At 38.3% G+C, this 20,419-nt stretch overlaps 2 protein-coding genes across 4 annotated transcripts in view; one reads left to right on the top strand and one right to left on the bottom strand.

Annotated features, from left to right (window-relative positions):
• The window catches only part of tgfbrap1 (transforming growth factor, beta receptor associated protein 1), a 50,259-nt gene extending 48,372 nt beyond the window's left edge, over positions 1-1,887 (bottom strand). Inside the window, exon 1 of one of the 2 annotated variants that reach the window (XM_072263216.1) lies at positions 1,823-1,887. The gene's annotated coding sequence lies outside the window, so the exon portion shown is untranslated. The other variant, XM_072263217.1, reaches the window with a different exon arrangement.
• Positions 1,888-2,132: 245 nt separating this feature from the next.
• c7h2orf49 (chromosome 7 C2orf49 homolog) lies at positions 2,133-19,225 on the top strand. 2 transcript variants are annotated; one of them, XM_072263215.1, is made up of 4 exons: positions 2,133-2,252; positions 5,791-5,960; positions 8,376-8,748; positions 16,254-19,225. In XM_072263215.1, the coding sequence occupies exons 1-4, from the start codon at positions 2,157-2,159 to the stop codon at positions 16,308-16,310; spliced, it is 696 nt and encodes a 231-aa protein (XP_072119316.1). In that variant the 5' UTR covers positions 2,133-2,156; the 3' UTR covers positions 16,311-19,225. The 2 variants fall into 2 exon arrangements, with proteins under 2 accessions (XP_072119316.1, XP_072119314.1); XM_072263213.1 differs by lacking the exon at positions 16,254-19,225 and having other exon boundaries at positions 8,376-9,027.
• The last annotated feature ends 1,194 nt before the right edge of the window (positions 19,226-20,419 follow it).

Below are 20,419 nucleotides of genomic sequence, written 5' to 3'. Positions count from 1 at the left end.
ATACAGCCTCAGAATAGAGGGGTGTCCCTTTTAGGACAGAGGTGAGGAGGAATTTCTTTAGCCAGGGAGTGGAGAATCTGTGGAACTTATTGTCCCAGATGGCTGTGGAGGCCAAGTCATTGGGTATACTTAAGGCAGAGGTTGATAGATTCTTGATTAGTCAGGGCATGAAGGGATACAGGGAGAAGGCAGAAGATTGGGGCTGAGGGGGAAAATGGATCAGCCATGAAGAAATGGCAAAGCAGACTTGACGAGCTAAATGGCCTAATTCATAAGGTCTTACAAACTTCCAATTATCAACTCTAACTTCATCTCCACCTCTCAATCCAAGTGCAACTACTGCTGAACACCTCATTCATCTGTCATCATCAGCATCTTATTTCAACAAATACTAAAAACGCCTAGCAGATCAATCAGCATCTGTGGAGAAAGAACAATGGTTGGTGTTTCAGATCAATGACCTTTCATCAGGGAACACAGGCATCTAATGCAGCTCAGGACTGGGAGAGCAAAACAGAGCAAAATTGAGAGGCTGCCTGATCTGAGTATTTTTAGATTTTTTTTCCCTTCATTCAGATTTACAATTCCTGCATTTCTCTGCTTTTCCAATATTCAAATGATTTGCTGGCTGACAACATGATAAATTAAAGATTGTATTAAAACCCCAAAATGCAGAATCAAAGCAGCTAAAAATAACTTAAGCAGCTAAAAAAACAACCAAAATTGTGTGAAAATACCGTAATTTAAAAAGAGGGGAGAATACATGAAATGATATTTGGGATGGGAAGAGAAAACCATAAACAAATAGAAGGAAGCATTCCTAGAAAAGAGACAGCCCATCAGCAGATCTGGAACTTGGAACTACAAACAAACTGCTGAAGGAACTCAGCAGGTCAAGAAGCATCTGTGGGTGGTCAACATTTCTGTTGAGATCCTGCATCAGGGTTGAGTGCAGAGGGAAGATACCCAAGAGGGATGGGACAAGGCTGGTGAGTGATATCTGCAAAGAGATCAGGCAGGAGAATTCTCCCTTCCCTCTTCTTCTATTACCCACTCTAGCCTCTTTCTTCTTCTCCTCACCCCCCCCCCCATTACCCTGGTGCCCCTCCTTCCCTTTCTCCCATGTTTCACTCTCCTCTCCTATCAAATTCCTTCTTCTCCACCCAACTGGATTCATCTACCACTTTCTAGCTTAACCTCCTTCCCACCTCTGCACCTTTTCGTTCGGATGCCTTTACAGTCTTGATGAAGGGTCTCCGCCTGAAACGTCGACTGTTTATTCATTTTAATAGATGCTGCCTAACCTGCTGAATTCTTCCAGCATTTTGTGTGTGTTGCTCTGAATTTCCAGCATCTGCAGAATCTTTTCCGTTAATGATAAACTCTGCTCATTGCAAGTGCTAAGTATGCATTCGTTACTGCCACATTTGGTACAATCGCTTCTATACCCAAAAAATAGTAATTTTAAAGCTCTTTGTAAGGTCGTAGGAGGGTCAGTGTAGATAAATTCCAGCATCGCCGAACACCTGGACCAATTTCAATGTCGAGTTAAATGGATATATCATTCGTTAACAGAAATAACCTTTTAGCCTACGGATCACATATTTACATCCGTAAGTAAATATGTGATGCACAGACTAACAGGTAGGGCAAATAATTCCTGATTGTCTCTAAATTATGAATTAGCTCTCCTTAATGCTTCCAAGCAACACCCAGTATTTATTGATCCTTTACCATCCGGTAATCATCAGGATTTCGAATCCATTACGCGACGTCAACCACCACGCCCGAAGCCTCGGTAGGTTCTAATTCGTCTTCTTACCTAAAACTCCAGATTGGGGCTGTGCACCTTACTCTGCTGCAATCCACTTCCGGCGCTTCCCCGGGTGCTTCCGGTCATGTTACCTTGGCTGCTGCCGACGTTAGGTGTCACGTGATCCTGTGAAGCGCTTCCCCACCACTAGGAGCGCAAGCGCCGGCGTTCGCCAACTCGTGAAACCCAAACCTTCTCCAGTTTGGTGAGACCGTACGGTCTGCGCTTGCGCAACTCCTGCCGTGTCCGTTGGTGTTTGCGACGATTTGTGAGGTGAGCACTGTGATTGGTGGAAAAGCGGTCACGTGGGCACTGGGTCATTTGTTTGCGGGAGCTGCTGAAGATGGCGGTGGGAGAAGGAATGGTTGGGTTTGATTCTAATTTGTTGCTACATCCTGAGCTTCTGACTGGGGATTTTCTCCTGCAGCTCTTAGAGCAGGTGAGTTGGAGAGATGCGGAGCGCCTCCTAACTCGATACTGTTGGTCGTTTGTGGAGACTTGTTGGGAGTTATTGTAGGTCAGAACAGGGCTATTGGAAATGCGCAGAAGCATCTCCAATGAGCCAGAGCGACTTTTTGAAGGCATATCTGTGGACAGAGAAAGGGTAGATGGAGTTAAGTCTGGATGAGTGTGAGATGTTGAACTTGGGGAGCTGGGGGAATTCAAAGATGAAGATCTTGCCAAACAAGCCTTTTGCTCCCTGAAAGTGGTAAAGAAAGTATATATTATTCTTGCCTTTATTGGTCAGAATCCAGTTGTATAAAGCATTTGAAGTACTGAATTCATTTCTGGACAGTGTATTGAAGGAAGGATGGAGAGGTGGATTCAAAAGTTCACCAGAATGTTGCCTGGATTGCGGAGATATTGGACAATTGAGCTATTTTCTCTGGCGTGACAGATGCAGAAGAGTCACCTGCTAGAGAATATAGAAATCTATGGACAATATAGATTGTCATTGTGCTAAAGTGGAAATGTCAAATTTGAGAGAGCATTGCTTTCAGGAGTGAGGGGAAATTTTTAAAGGCAATACGTGAGCAAGTTTATGTTTTATACAGTGTTAGGTGCCTAGAATCAACAAACTCATTCGTAAGGCCAGTGATGTTGTGGGGATGGAACTGGACTCTCTCACGGTGGTGTCTGAAAAGAGGATGCTGTCTAAGTTGCATGCCATCTTGGTCAATGTCTCCCATCCACTACATAATGTACTGGGTGGGCACGGGAGTACATTCAGCCAGAGACTCATTCCACCGAGATGTAGCACAGAGCGTCATAGGAAGTCATTCCTGCCTGTGGCTATCAAACTTTACAACTCCTCCCTTGGAGGGTCAGACACCCTGAGCCAATAGGCTGGTCCTGGACTTATTTCATAATTTACTGGCATAATTTACATATTACTATTTAACTATTTATGGTTCTATTACTATTTATTATTTATGGTGCAACTGTAATGAAAACCAATTTCCCCCGGGATCAATAAAGTATGACTACTACTATGAATGGGATGCCAGGGGAGATGGTAAAAGAAGATGTGATATCAATGTTTGAATAGCTCATTGTGATAGTATCCTTAACATCAATATCACATTTCTTGTACCTTTGTCTTTTACAAAATCACATTGCTCTTTACCTAGTTCAGCTTGTTTAAAAAAAAGCATTTGATAAAGTGAGGCACAATAAGTTATTTGAAATATTACAGGAAACTCTAGATCTAGATTCGAAAGACCTCCACCTAATCAGAAATCTGTACTGGGAACAAACTGCCACTGTAAGAATAGATGGAGAAGTGACTCCATTTACGAAAATCAAGAGGGGCGTTAGACAAGGGTATGTTTTCTCCCCTGATTCGTTTAATGTGTACAGTGAAACAATATTACAAAAAACAAGAGACATTTTGAGAATCAAAGTTGGCGGTGAAAGCATCAATAGTTTTAGATATGCAGATGACACTGTTAGTTGCAAGTACAGAGAAAGAACTACAAAACTTAATTGATATAGTTGTTGAAGAAAGATCCATTTTTGCACTATCTATGAATTACAAAAAGACAATGTATGGTGATATCCAAAAAGAAGGAGAATTCTATCTGCAGGCTGAAAATAAATGGGGAAGACATAAAACAAGTACAGAACTTTTGCTACTTAGGAAGCTGGGTGACGTCAGATGGCAGGTGCGACATGAACATCAAAAGAATAGGGATTGCGAAAGACACCTTTACGAGAATGAAGAATATACTGTCCAACACTAAACTAGGCATGACCCCCCCCCCCCCCAGAGTACTGAAATGTTATGTTTATCCAGTTACGTTATATGGCTCAGAATGTTGGGCAATATCTAGTAACATGAGGAAATGAATTGAAGCAGCAGAGATGTGGTTTTTGAGGAGGACGCAAAGACTATCATGGATGAAACGAATATCTAACGAGGATGTCATGAGCAGAGCAAGCACAAAAAGAGAAATAATGTATGAGATCATGAAAAGGCAACGTAACTTCATTGGACATGTTATTAGGAAAGAGGAGTTAGAATGCACGGTAATTATGGGAAAGATTGAAGGGAAGAAAGCAAGAGGAAGGCAAAGACAAATGATGATGGAGACAGCAGCCAGAGAACTGGAAATGAATACCAATGAATTGATCCACTTGACCCAAAACAGGAGTGTGTGGGTCATGGCAGTCAAAGCTCAGACTGGGCATGGTACCTGATGATGATATCAATGTTTTAGAGGCATTTAGACATATGATCAGGAATGGAATGATGGATACAGACTGTGAAGGCAGTTAGGATTAGTTGGGTTGCATCATGATTTGTGCCAATATAGATTGAAGGGTTTGTTCCTGTGCTGTATGTTTCTGAGGTTAGGTGGGATTTGAGAGCAGTATAAGTAGACAAAGATTGGAATGGAGTGGGGAACTTCCTGTCATGGGTGAATCCAAACGTGGCAGGTGAAATTTCTGTTGTAACCCACTTGTGATAAACAAATAAAGTTAGCAACAGAGTAGACATAAATGGTCATCATCTGATTTGGTGGCTGCAACTTTGGGAGTACTACAGTGGTCAATTCTGGTGTCCCCGCAGTTCAGCATCTACCACTGAATTGATTGAGGGGATGAAGTGGGCGTGATTTGGAAACGATTCAAACAGAGTTATCAGTGTGAGCAGATCTTGCTGTTGATTTCTGTGGTGGTGTTTGTTATAACTGAGTCAGCCTTAAGTTAATTTCAGACAGAAGACAAGTCATGTAGGTAGCTGAGAAACTGGCATTATTTGCAGCTGAAATTTCAGTGTTTCAGCAGTGTTGATATTTGGTGAATTAATAAAGTGAAAATGAACCAATATTTTTACCGGTGTTTGGAGCAGCAGCTCATTTCAAAAGTTGTGTGAACAGGAACACATTTCCAAAAGTAAACTTTTTGCTCATTCTCCTGGGTACCATATTAACAGACAGAAAGATGAGCACATACACTAAAAGCAGAATACTGCAGTGCTACATTTATTCTATCCTGACTTATGGAAGTGAATACTGGACCATTTCCCCAGCAATGGAAAAGAGCCTAGAAGCAGCTGAATTATGGTTCTGCAGGAGAATGTTAAAAATATCATGGACCACACACACATCAAATGAAGAAGTTCTCAGAAGAGCCCAAGCAGTTCGATCACTCATACCAACAATAAGAGAAAGACAACTCAATTTTCTAAGACACATCATGCAGAAAGATGAACTAGAAAAACTCATACCTCTGGAAAGATTGAGGGAAGCAACCTAGAGGAAGAGCTCAGCTTAGGTACATCAGAAGCCTATCCAGGTGGCTACACATCGAGGAAATGGAAGTCATCCAAAGGACGAGGGATAGATCTATATGGAAAACCATGGTCACCAACGTCCACATTGGATATGGTACCTAGACAGACAGACAGATTGTATCTCACAAATTAGTATGTGCAACACACTGTTATCACAGACTTTTTTTTCTCTTTCCAGAGGGAAATAGCTACAACAAACCTGCATGCTGCAGAGAAGGATCGGATTGTCGAAGTATACATTCAGCATGTCATTCCATTGCCACAAAGAGAGCTGCCCAAAAACAGATGGGGAAGAAAGATGGCTGAGAAAAGAGAACAACAGGCCATTAGTGTGGCTCAGACTGAAAGGCAAGTAATTTCTGTTTTGTATGTTAGTCAAAAATGTTTATTATTGATGCTGTAGAGATGATGGAAGCTCTGGTTACCCTGTTCCAAAATTCTATAGATTCTGAAACACTTCATGCAGATTGAAAGGTTACAAATGTAACCCTACTAAATAAGAAAGGATGTGGAGAGAGTACAAGAGTGACTGGCATATCGATAGCAGAGAGAATGCTGGAATATATGATTAAAAATTGTCACTTCATTTGGAAAATAATTAAAACTGTGTAGAGTCCACTTGGATTTATGAAAGGTAGGTCATTTTAATTGATTGGAGTTCTTTGAAGATCTATTCTCAAAGAGTAAATCAGGGAAAGCCAATGGATGCGGTATATTTTGATTTTCATGCAGGACATTGAACAAGGTTAGAGCACGGTAAATGATATGAGTACAGTAGTAAAGATGTAGTACGCCAATTATATCGGGCCTTGGTGAAAATGCATTTGAAATATTGAGTAAAATTTTGTTTTCTTTAAGAGTGCAGCAAAGATTTACTAGCCTAGTCCCTGCCTTGGCAAGCTGTAACGTACAAGACCTTACTCTGCGATTAGAAGAATGAAAAGTGACTGAATTAAAAAGTACAGAAGTGTGTGTGTGTGTGTGCGTGCGTGCGTGCGTGTGTGTGTGCGTGTGTGCGCGTGTGCGCGTGGTTTGCAGGGAAGGGTGTTTCTCTGTCTAAGGAATCTGGGGTCTGAAACAAGTAAATAATCTGGTGTTCTTATACCCCCCACCCCCGCCCCCACCCCGGGAGGGCTTTGGCAACTCTGCCACTGATTGCACTCAAGATAACATTAATGGATTTCTGGCTGGGGAAGGAATTGATGAGTCGTAATCTTTTTTGAATAGCACAAAGGGTCAAAAGGCTTCATGGTCTACCCTGATTTTTTTGTATGTGCGTTTTAGCTTTGAGAAATTTGAAATTATATTGGCTCCTGTTAATTCATGCAAATTACTGTTCACATGTTTAATTGGAGGGTGCTGTTGATGGTTTGGCCAGCAGTGGGAAGAACCCAGAGAGGTTAAGGCAAATAAACAAAGCTTAATATTAACGACAAATTTCTTGGGTTTGCATAATTGGACTAATGACATAACCTCTCAAAAATCATTTTGATTTTCAACAACAGTGATCAGCCAGATTGCTTTATACCTGTCTGATCTAGCTCCTTCTGCTACGCTCAGTTTAGTTTAAAAAAATTTTAATGTAGTTACATAAATATTTGAGGGAAAAAAAGAAAATTGATGTAATAATACTGAAAGTTACAAACCATCTGGAATCATTTTTAGGTTGAATTTATTTATTATACATTTTTTGTACATAGAATTGTATGTGTGCCTACATTTGGAGTTTTTGTATTTGTGAGGAATTATGCCAATAAAATCAGCAAATACCTGACTCCACAAGACAGCCAGTATCTGTGGAGCAGTGTTTTCCATCAATGACATTTGATCAAATTTTTGGGCTTCTTGTTACTTGTTCTGAACATTTTATTTAGTGCGGACACTACTTCCATGATGTCATGGTTTAGCCAGAATAGAAATAGCCTTATTTCCTAGTTTTTCCATGTGACATAAAGCAATACTATTTGGTGCAGGCTCTCAGGCAATCTCACGTAACCTATCCTCTCTTACATCTTCATTAAACATCCATCTACAGGGGAGGTCATTTAGAGTAGGAAACTAATCCAATAACAAGCATGAATTTGAAATAATGAAAGAAGCTAAAATGCCCAGGAGAAACCCATATTCAAAGAATACACAAACTCCGTACGAAGAGCATCACAGATAAAATCAAACTCAGTCATTGGCGTAACAACCCATTTCAGTGTATGTTTTGATGTACGTGTGATAAATGAAGCTAATCTTTATCTTTGGAACTGTGAGGTAGGTGCAGCATCACTGGACCACTCTGAAGAGCAAAATATTTTGCCTTGACTAAATGTATGCTGCATGTGTTTATTTTTATTAGTTTCATATTTGGATCTCACTTATACACTCAGCAGATCTCATTGGGATCAATATGTGTCATAGGGGAAAAAATGATACATTTACCCTCTTAATCCTCATTGTTTATTGAGTTGAATGCCATTCCTATTTCTTGCATGAAGAAGCCAGCTCATTTGAAGAAATTCTTCATCTCCCATCTTGCATTAACATCAACCTGGCTGTTACTACCACAGTCAAGAGAAATATGGAATATCCTTCCAGCGTGGTCCTTAAGGCCTTTGCGTTTTCTGTATCTAGCAACCCATTACTTGAGCTCAATATGCGATAATTCTCCATGAGCCTTGTCTCTGTCCCCCAGTAATTTGCCCCTATATTGCAATACATTCTATTTTGGTCATTTTTAAATAAAGTATTCAATGGAATTCTTTTACTTTGCAGACCAACATCAGAGGCTTCAAGAAAAAGACCTCTCATTGTGTTTGATGGCAACTCTACGAGCACAAAAATAAAAATCAAAAAGAATGAAAATGGAATGGCTGATCAAGTCAAATGTCTGCCTGCAGGGATTGCTGACACGCGACCCACTAATAAACTTCCTGTGCAACCGAGTGACACACGCATTCTGACTGATAATAATGCAGTCAAAAATCCAGTTCGAGGTGCCGTATCTACTAATGGTATGGCTACCATGAAACATGGAGGTGACATGCCTTTGAAAACTTCACCTTTGCCGTGCCCACCATCTCCTGGAGGCACCAATCCCATAAAACTAAAACGAGCTCTTCCAAAAGATGGAGAGGGAGACCCACCAGTAAGTTTTAAGATTTACCGCTTTCAGTCAGACCTAAAAGAAAATGCAGTTATGATGTAACATTTCTTTGCACATCTGTGTAATTGCAATGTATCTTTTTGTATGGCTGGAAATGAATGAAATTGGTGAGCCTTGTGCTGAAGAACAGGTCCTATTGAAGAGTGACATTAGACCCAGTCTTTTTGCTTAATTGAAATTATATGAAATAGTAATGTCCTCATGCTTCAAGTTAGTGCATTTGGTCAAATAAACATAATCGAATATGGATTTACAGTTTTTGTTTGTTTTTTGTGAGTGATCATGTTTACTACCTAGCTTTAAATGTGCTATTATTAAAAATTGGTATACAAACCAATATATCCTTAAGTATGCATCAGTTTTCACTGCATTCATCTAGTCAGTATGTTATAAATCTTAACAAAACAAAGAACATGCTGGAGGTCTTAGAAGGTCAAGTAACATCTGAGAATGGAGAAGCAGTTGATGTTTATGACAGATCGCCTTCTCAGAGCTAGCAAAGATTTTTAAACTACAGAATCTTGAAATCTACGATAAAATCATCTTCCTGGAAGAAGGTCAGGCCACATCTGTGGAAGGAAAAAACAAGAGGTAATATTTCAAGTCCAAGGTCATCGATGCTGCCTGTCGTAGCTATTTTCTGCTTTTAGTTCTGATTTCCAGTATTTGCTGCCATTGACTTTTTACAAATGAATTATAACTCTTGTCCTAATGAAAGCTCTTGGCCTGAAACGTTGACTGTTTAGACCATAAGGTATAGGAGCAGAATTAGGATATTTGGCCTGTCAAGTCTGCTCCACTATTCTATCATGACTGCTTTATTGTCCCCCTCAAACCCATTCTCCTACCTTCACTCTGTAGCATTTGACACTCTTCATGGATGCTGCCTGTCCAGCTGAGTTCCTCCAGCATTTTATGTATGTTGCCCTGGATTTCCAACATCTGCAAAAACTCTTGTGCATAACTCTGTTGTTCCCTGGATGCCATTGTAAAGTGTCAAAATTTTAGCTCTAATCTGTATAATTTGGGGCAGCACAATGGCATAGTGGTTAACACAATGCTTTACAGTACCAGCGACCAGGGGTCAGTTCTTGTTGCCTGTAAGGAGTTTGTACGTTCTCCCTGTGACTGTGAGAGTTTCTTCTGGGTGATCTGGTTTCCTCCATCAGTCCAAAGATGTACCGTTTGGTAGGTTAATTGGTCGTTGTAAATTGTCCTGTGATGAGGCTTGGGTTAAGTCAGGGGCTGTCGGGCAGTGTGGCTTGAAGGGGTTACTCTGCAATGTAGCTCTATAAATAAATAGATAGTGCCAAGCAGGATACTATGTGTAGCCCTTTATTTTGGTAAGAGGAAGTAAGCATAAATTTCTTTCACCTTCCCTTGCTAATTATTGTGAGAGGAAAAGGTTAGCATTTCAAAAGGATTACAAAATCATAGTTTAATTCCAAATTTGCATTGTTGTGATACATCAGGCTGTTAAAGTAACCCATTATTGTACATTCTGATATATTATTAGAGTCGAGATTCACAACATTTTGTGAGCTTGCCTTGAAGTTAATGTCATATGATGGTAAAATTTCATCAGGCCTGCTTACCCTCTAGATCAAGATCTGTGCTGTTGACTATGAACTATATCTGGCACCCATTCCACAAATCCCAGACCTCCTGTTTTAGAACTTCGATTTAAATTCTGCATGTTGTTACTTGTTTTATTCATTTCTCCTCTGGAGAACTGGAGAAAAATATTGTAGCATGATGGTTAATTCCTAACTGAGATAGCAAGGTCTCTTTGATTTTTAAAAAAGTAAATGTAATCACAAATCTGAGCGTTAATGTACTTCTGTCAAAAGTTCTTGTGCTGGGCACAGATGCACAGTTGGGGAACTTCCTATGTCAACTTCCAGCCAGACAGTGGTATACAAAGCCAAACCACAACCACAATTTAAAATTTGCTTAAGACTTGTACTCATATGTGTTCCTCTATCTTCCTGATGGACTCTCTTTTGTTCTTTGAACTGAGGGACGGTTACATCATTGACAATTTTCTCATTTTCTTAGGATCCTCATTAACTCAAGAAAGGGAAGCTGAGCAGTAAAGATCTTGAATACCACCTCCTGTTACCCCATTCCTAAGATTTGTAGGGTTATAAAATTTTATTTAAACTTCTGCATTCATGGGCATGACAAGCAATAGTAATTCCATTTTAGAAGATGGTGTACAGCCTGAGAGCTTGTAAAATTTGAACTTGATATATCTACGTGTGTTTATAAAATGTCATTTCTATCCTTCTATTATATGGCTTAATCTTTTACTTTAGTACCACTTTCTCCATCAACTCCATGTGCCTTGATTTGCCCATCAGTCTTTGTTTTAGGTAACTGAAGCTTCATTGGCATCTGTCATTTCAAAGACCATTCCAAAGATTCATTATCCTTTGGGTGAAGCAGTTACTTTTCACCTCTGTCCCGAATGGCTTAACATGGTTTGAGGCAGTGACCCATAGTTTTAAATGACCCAGCCAGGCAAAACAACACTTCAGTGAGACATAACTTGTACTTCAAAATGTAAGAGATTTGTGATGGAGCATGACTGAGAAAATAAATTACACTTACGCAAAATTTCAACATTCAGCCAAATATGCAAGCACCTTAAAGGAACCACTGATGGACTGGATTGTGATCATATGTACAAGAACAGATGATTTAAACTCAAGATTGTCAACATTGAAGCAGATTGTGGCAAGGTGTTCCTTCACACGTTGGACTTTACAATCTTTATTTAAATTTCATTTGTGTAAAAACATCTACTAAGTACAAAAAAAAATGCCTATTGCCCTTGGTAGCTGATCTCTAATATTATTGCAGATTGCTCCATGGAGGAAATCAGTGATTTTTAAATATCTTCAATGGCACAGTACTCGAGCTTCTAAGCTTCAGAAAACAAAATAAACTATTGTAACCTCCCCTTGTAATTTAACTCTTTAAAACTATGAAGTGAATCCCAGAGGGTCTGCACTGTACCTCATCCAAAACTTGTCTCTTATTTTTGAGGTGCAAAGCATAAAATTGACAGTCTTCCAGACAGGGATCTTGAATATCCCAATTATGTACTTTTTTAATGCCCTCTTAATTATCATTCCATTGCTGTTTTGTTTCTTCTCAGTATCCATATTCAAACATGTAAATAGGCGCAAAGATTCATTTGTCAAGTTAGTTTCATTGTAACTCCAGCCTAAGAGAATATTCCTGTTTTTACTTAATTCAAAATTAATTGTTCAGCTCATGTTTCCCCATATTCAACTCTATTTGCCCTCTTAATTTAGCTTTGTTTGCAACTAGTTACTTAGTGTCATGTTTCAACTTGGAGATAATAGTTTTCTTCCCTCATGGTAACTCCAATCACCTCATCAACTATTTTATTCATTCCACTTAAGATTAGAGTATTTTATTGTGCAAAGCCTCCGATTAGTGGAACTATCTTCTTGAAGCTTTTACCCATACCTTACTACTTTTATTAACCGAAAGCTTGAATGTGGAGCTCTTAAGTGTTCCTGTAAAATGGAATGAAATCTATAGTGTTAAAAGTGCTAATATAAATGCTGATTGTCAAACATTGTATGAAGCTAAGGTCTAATACAGACTCTTGGGGAACCTTGCCCATCATAGAATCTTAATGTATGGAAAAAGGCCTTCATACATGTGTCATTCTGGTTCTTTGCAACAGTTACTGTATTTAGTCAACTGCCTGACATTCTCCTTCAGCACTTTGTGTATGACTCCAGATTCCAGCATGCACAATCTCCTATGTCCCCTCTTTGTCTGGTTAGTCCTTCTGCGATCGCATAGTCTTAGTTATTTTTTCCTTTTCATCTACATCTGCAGTTCACTATCAATTAGATTCTGAATCTTTTAAACAGCTCATGACTGAGTGCATGAATGAATGTTTCTTCCTTTTTTGCCAGTTATTTGGCTACCAGTACTACTAATGGCATGGGTTTCTTCCTCCACCTATTAAATCCTTAACATACTTTAAAGACAATTCTGTCTTCTCTAGTCTTTGATGTGTGTTGCTTGAATTTCCAGCATCTGCAGAATTCCTGTTGTTTTCTGTCTTCTCTAGTCTTTCTGCTTAATTTAGTTTCCTCATTCATGGCATCATTCTATTGCATACTCTTAAAGACTTCAAAATTATATTACTTCTGATGTCTACCTAATGTTTTATTTAAAAAATTGCATCTTCCTTACTTCTGCAATCTGGTCTCTGGAGTTCATTTTCATTGGCTAGGAAACAGTATGCTCCCTTGGTGAGAGCTAGCAATTAGCATAAATGATCACAATTTTAAGCATCAATTAGATGCATTACTAATCACATTTATTCAGCACTTTTCACTAATCTACAAATTATATTGTGTTGGAAGAGAGCCCAAGGCCATATTCCCTGCTGAATTTATTGGTGGATTCTATTAATGGTGTGTTTGCAGACCTTAGAAAAATTAGCTGGCTATTTTGAGTGTGTAAATATTAAAAAGAACATTTTAAAAGCTGTCAAGTATAAATTCATATACTTAATAAGGAAATGGCAATCTTTGATAACTGACAAATGATTCTGTATTTTCTGTGAGTCATTTTCACTCATTTAAAATTGGATTACCTAAGAGAGAGCCAAAAGTTGAAGTTATAAACTCATTTCATCCACTGTTTTTGCACTTCTTAATGTATTTCTACTTGTGTAAGCTTTTTTTCTTTATTTTCTTCAATACCCTAATGAAATAATACTGCAAGCTTCAAAGGAACATGACCTTAAAAGTGGAGGTCCTTTGGTCTGAAATATCTATTGTCCTCAAAGAGTTAGGTATGAATTTCTTCCTCCATAGGATTCTTAAAGCACTCCTCTATTCTGTTACTTCCATTCTTGCTGCTGCCCAAGTTCAGATAAAGTAGTTTCAGCTTTATGGTGGAATTTTAAAAAACAAAAAACTTAGAGTCAGTAGCATTAAATACATTATATAGAAGCAATGAGTGTTTTATTCTAACTTCAAAACCTTGTTCCACTGAATAACAGTTGTAACTGAATTTTGGATGAAAAGTACAACATTATCGCTATTATACAATGTGTTTAACACATCCAGTGGGTTGAATTTCTGGGCAGTCAACTTATTGTAATGCAAGGATATGGTTAGTCTGCTTCTGTGATTCCATAGTCTTAAAGTAGCTAATACATCGGTGTTCACATACATACCAATCCGTCCTTTACACTTTCTCCAAGTCTAGATAGGCTGAAGGGCCTGTTTCTGTGTTGTAGTGTTCCATACTCTTAAGTTCCAAGACTGACTTTTTCTATATTTGTTCCAAATGGGATTCTGTTACTGAATAAAGTTTCAGTGGTCCAGAAATGTAACACTTTACAGTACTTTAACATTGTGATTTAAATGAGAATATTAATAAGACCTTTTAGTTATATAATGGCGATAATGGGATGCTATTTCTAACTGGACAGTGTGGATCTAATAAACATGAACAGTGATCATCTGAAACCTGCAGCAGCATTCCAAATTTCTAGCATTTCTGGCACAACACATAAGATGCTGGAGGAATTCCCTGGTTCGCACAGCTCATATCTGATCACTCTATATGAAGGAACTGTTATTTTTCTCTGTAGATGCTCCAGCATCTTGTGTGTTACTCTAGATTTCAACATCTGCACTCTTGTCCTCCCAGCATTCCTGCATGGGGAAGGAATCAGTTGTTCAAAAAAAAGTATTTGAGTCTGTGATTACCTCTATTGCTCTTCCCAGAACAGTTTCCAAAATAATTTGCATATTGGGAAGTGAGGGGGAAACTGGTTCAAGCTGGCAACTAGAAGTTAGAAACTATAAGAAACTTGTTAAGCTAGCAGTCTCCTTCCATGTTGTAATCACTGTTATGTCATGGGAACTCGTCCTTTTTTAACTTAAGTTTTGGCAAGAAGAGTGCAGGTGGTGGACAGCTCAGGGGTGAGACACATGAGATGTATGGCCTAAAAGGATTTCCCTCTTATTTGTACCTCAACCAAATCTCAGCAAGTCAGGCAGCATTTATGGAAGGAAGTAAAGAGTCACACTTTCAGGCTGAGATCCTGCATCAAGAAGGGTCAGGAGCCAGAATAAGAAGTTAGGGGAGGTGAAGGAGTACGAGCTGGTAGGTGATAGGTGAGACCAGGTGAGGGGGAAGGTCAGTGGGTGAAGGAGGGGTGATGGAGTAAGAAGTTGGGAGGTGATAGATGGAAGAGATAAAGGGCTGAAAAAGGAGTTTAATAGGAGAAGACAGTGGACCATGAAAGAAAGGGGGGGGCAACTAGAGGGTGCTGATAGGCAATGGAGGAGAAGGGAGGGCAACCACAATAGGGAATGGAAAAAAAAGAAGGGAAGTGGGAATAATTACCAGAAAAGAGAAATCAACATTCATGCTATCAAACAGAATATGAGGTGTTCCTCTTGCAACCTGAATTTGCCTCATCACAGCAGTATCAGGCCATTATCACCTGCCAGATTGTACTTCTCCTCCCCCCACCTTTTTATTCTGGCTTCTTCCAGTTCTGATGAAAGCTCTCCGCCCAAAACGTCTACTGTTGATTCCCCTCCATAGATGCTGCCTGATGCTGAGTTCCTCCAGCATTTTGTGTGTGTTGCTCAGGATTTCCAATATCTGCAGAACTTAGTGTTTAAAATGGGCAATCAATAATTGTATTCTAATCAATCATTTAACTGCAGACGTATGTTCTGACAGGCACAAAACAGAGAGAAATGTCCTTTGGCCCATTGAGTCTGTGCTGATCATCAAGCACTCATTCACATTATCCCATTTTATTCTCCCCTCATTTCACTTGTGGATGTATCCTCAGACCAACTAAGGGGCCAAGTATCCTGCACATCTATGATGTGGGTGGATACTGGAACTCCCAGGGGAAATGCATGGGCTTATGGGGAGAACTGGAGAAGTTCACACTTAGACTGGTGCATAGCTATGTACTAATGAAATATTCTTAGCAAGAGCAGTACAGTGTTATAAAGTTCAATTCTGACTTCCAGTCCAATCTGTATAGAATTTACACATTCTCATTATGAGTTTATGCAGTTCCCTCAGGTACTCTAGTTTCCCTCCAGTTCCTAAAGGAATGTTGGTTGATTGGTAATTGGATACTAAAAATATGCAATTATGGGCACAAGAGTTAATATCATGCAGGGAGAGTTAATGGACATGTGATCAAGATAATATCATAGGGAATTAAGTGGGGAAGTGAATGGATTGATAAGACTAATCTGACATGGGCTCAATGGACCAAATTATGACCTATGTTGTAAACAAATATGAAAAAAAAATTGAAAACACATAGATGAGTGCAATATGATTGGATATTTTAGTTTCTGGTTAAAGATAATTTGAGTACATTATCACTGTTATGCACTGAATGCTTAAGTTTGCAAATAATATTTTGTTTTTGCCCACAGGGGGAATTAAGATCCACAGAGCCAAAGAGAAAGATTCAACATATTACTTGGCCTTAAAATCCGTCAGTCCTAATATTCCAGGGAAGGTGTTTTATTTAAATTTATGATCTAAGCACGGCCAACAAGCACCTTGGAAATGGTGGTCTAGTAAATGAATGGGAAATGATGCACTCATACCATTTTTAAAAAGATCATAGGACCAACTTTGGTTCAGTAAAGTAGCCCAACTACAGTACTAGATTTCATCCTCTTCTAAGCAATTTTGTGCTGTAGTCCAATTTGTATAATTCAGTATATTAATGAATTTTGTGATTGAACTTTCTTGTTGGTCAGAGGTTCCAGTAATTTTTGAATAGAATGCAGATATGTTGCATATCAGTTGTGGTACATCACTTTATGCACAAATACTGCCTACATTATTAGGTGTGTATTTAACTGCATAAGCAGTAGGTGTAAATCATTAAATAATTTTAATCTATTGATTAAAGAGCAAAATTCAGGGTTTTGTTAATTTTATACAGTTTTTCCATATGAACACAGATTAGTTTACAGAATAAACTCCATAAACGTATTACGTTGCAAACCAAAGCCTAAGTAAAACATAAAAGTTATTGGTTCTGTTCAGCAGAAATGGAAACAAGCAGCGTACGTAGAATAAATCCATTGGAGAGCAGGCAATTTTTCATGAACTTCCCTATTCTACTGGAAACTAACTTGTTGCTATCTATTGATTTATGAAAAGGCACTATTGTCAACATAAGTTTTAAATAAAACTTAAGGCAAATTCATTTCTGAAGCTGTTACATTGTATTCACATGCACATGAATATTAGAAAATTCTTAATGAAACCTTTTTTTGTTCAAATTATTATGTGTTTTTCTGTCTGCATTTTCTGGATTCTTATCAAGCATTTGAACTAACAGCCCTGGATACTAACAGCCTTAACTCTGAATAAATGTTTTTTCTTGTTCAAGTTTGCCACTGAAAAAATGGAGATAAAGAATTCTTAGTCATGTGCTATATGGTTATATTGTACCCTAATGTAGAACCAAACGTGAAGTTACTATGTCATCATGTTAGTGAGGCACTAATGAACAAGGCATATTGAATATACTGTAATGGCTATCCAATAAGAAACTTTAAAGTGCAAGTGAAATACTCCATTACGATTAGGTGCCTTTTTAGGTAAGTAGTACTTGTGGTATTTTTTGTTATATTTTATTGAATTGTTGTGTTCTTCAGCATGTTTGATATTAGTAGTTCAGAATGTGAAACAGCTCATCTTTCCAGTGTTCTAGAATTGGCATCAAGCACTGCCACATCAAATATACTACAGCAACTGCCTCAACTATGTGCCTTATGTTTCAGAAACAAATACCGATGACAACAATGTGCCATGTCTGTGAATGATTGTTCTAATGCTCTGAGAAAGTTTGTAAATATGTCAAATCAGATATGATGCAATAACACAATAAGACAAATTAAGCTGATATTGTTAGAAGTTGCTTTTTTTGTACCAAATCAAAGAAAAATGAGATCTTTATCCATACAAGCTGGACCAGAATCAGACAGAGTTCATCAAGGCAAAAAAAAAAAATTTTAAATCCTTGCAGTCTGCTTCTCCTACTACTTTATGCAGCTAGTTCTATCAGAAAATATGATTAAAATTGAAGTAATCCTCTTCTGTATTCCACTGTTGTAATGTACATGATTAGACATGCAATTTAATCAGCAGTGAAATGGACCCCTCCATTACAATCTCAAAATGGGATTAGATGTATACTTTATGTATATCTAACACTTGTGAGCATACATTATCACTCCATTGCACTAAGAACATATACATAGGACATAAAAACCACCATATTTGAAGTTTTTCACACAACCTTGTATTTGATGTAGTGCTGAGACCATCTGCATGATTTAAGAAACCACCCGCGTAGAACCAAACCCAAAATCAGTTCTGCATACCACTGGACTCCAACTATCTGTCACACCAGTAGTCAATTATCCAAAAAACTTTGACTGTATTCTGTAAAGAAAGATCCTGGATTCATAATCTTTCTTCCATGAACTCAGCGTACCACCAAGCACTTTACAGACTGCAAAGTGCATTTGAGGTAAACTTGGTGTGAATTACTACTATACCCGTCTGCATTTACAGCATCATTAAATTCTCACCATGCATTTTATTTAGGGAAGGATTAAATTTGTGAACAAATTAATTTTTAAGCATCAAGTTAATAAATATGCAACTTCTATAATTGATTTTCTGCATTAAGTGCATCATAATTGTGCATAGAGGAATGTTCTGCTGATCTGCAGGCCAAGTTATTGGGCAAAGTTGAGGACGTGGTTGTGAAGATTCATGAAGAGATATGGGGAGAAGGCTGGGGATTGGGGCTGAGGGGGTTGGAAATGGATCAGCTGTGATGAAATAGAAAACAGGCTCAATGGGCCAAATTGTCTAATTCTGCTCCCCTATCTTATGGTCTTCTAGTCTTATCTTAAACTGAAGGTAGAGTAATTGTGACCAGTTAGATCATTCCCTCTCAATCAAGCTTGGTGCTATGATTAACTAAGATTGATCTTACATGCATGCTTTCTATGTAATTAAGATGCCCGATCTACATTGTTGAATTTGCCTTGCTTTTATTGGCAGATGTTGTTGCAGTTTCTGTTTCCTTTTTTTAAAAAATCACTTTCCTGAAAAAAAATTTGACTTTATTTCCTGCTGAATATCTTATTTGCTGGGAGTCATCCTCTGCATCCCACCTCTAGTTCTTTGACTCACACACTGTTGTCAATATATATTCAAAATAAAGCTAAAATCTTTGTCAAAATGAGGCCAGATTTCCAAACCTGGAACTCTATTACATCTGTAAATTCAATTATTTTGTTAAGCAGCAATATAGTGAAGTTAACCATATGTTGTTTTAGATGTATTTTTTTGGCTGTCGTAAAATAAATTATCTTAACCTTTAAGATTTTCTCTGTTTGTTTCCTTACACAAATAAATATAATTGACATCATCCACCAGGTCATACATGGTTGATTTAGACATCACTGCTGCCGCAAAGTAACATTTCAAGATATTCAAGTCTGACAATAAACCTGATTCTGCAGCTGTATTTTGATTTTGCTCTGAATGCTAAAAGACTTACAAGCATTCAATATGATCAACAGCTGGAATTAGGCTGCTGCCAAATGATGGGACAATCTTATCCCTTATGCTCAGAATGGACCTCTGGGCCACCCAGTGAAACACTGTGCCCTAAGAAAGTGCATGTTCCAATGACACAGAGCTAGCGGGCTTGGCTTATTCACTAGTTGGGTACAGATCAGTTGCATCACATGCTAAGAATATATTTCTGTTTTCAAAATCAAAATCATGCAAGAACCAGTCTTCCTTTTATGTATGGAGATAATATTTAAAGGACTACAGCATCTTTGACGAACTTGCAATACAATATATTCATCCAACCTTTGATTAATCATTGTATTACACAATGGAATATTCACCCAAAAGATTTGTACCTAAATCAGCAAGGTTTTCCAAGTGTTTGTACATTCTCACATGAGAGGAAATTAATGGAAGTAATTTTTAGCTACACATACAAATCTTGTAGCAGCTAATCATTTCATGGGTTCAGGCAAGCCAAGGAATAAAATGACTTTTGAAATTTCAATTCAAATATTTTACAGGACCTGCATTAATTAATGTACTAATTTAGCCAATAAACTAGGTAAACTGCTCTTGAAGCTCACAGACAAATTTTTAGTATCTAAAGACAAGTTTTAATTTCAGAATATGCAGAACGCGTCCAAAGTGTGAGAATTGCATCGGAAAATTAGAGTTTGCACTGCTCGGAGTGCTGACAATCTGCTGTAATCACCTTTGGGATTTGAAGGTTGTAATCACTCCAATAATCTATCCTCTAACAGGATTTCTGTGACTCTGCCCAAGAGCCATGTGTAACATGTACCTGCTCTGTTACAGGATGACAGCAATTGATTCTACTGAAGACATGCTGTCAGTGTCTGTCAATTAGCCAATATAAATTGCTAGAGCTCATATGAAATGGTGCACCTCAAACAGAAGCTTTATAGGACCCATTTTCAAAATCCTACATTAAAGTCAAGTCTTCCAGCAGTTGTTGCAATTA

This window comes from Mobula birostris, chromosome 7, assembly GCF_030028105.1.
Source record: "Mobula birostris isolate sMobBir1 chromosome 7, sMobBir1.hap1, whole genome shotgun sequence".
Taxonomy (NCBI): Eukaryota; Metazoa; Chordata; class Chondrichthyes; order Myliobatiformes; family Myliobatidae; genus Mobula; species Mobula birostris.
This window is presented reverse-complemented; position numbering and strand designations above follow the sequence as displayed.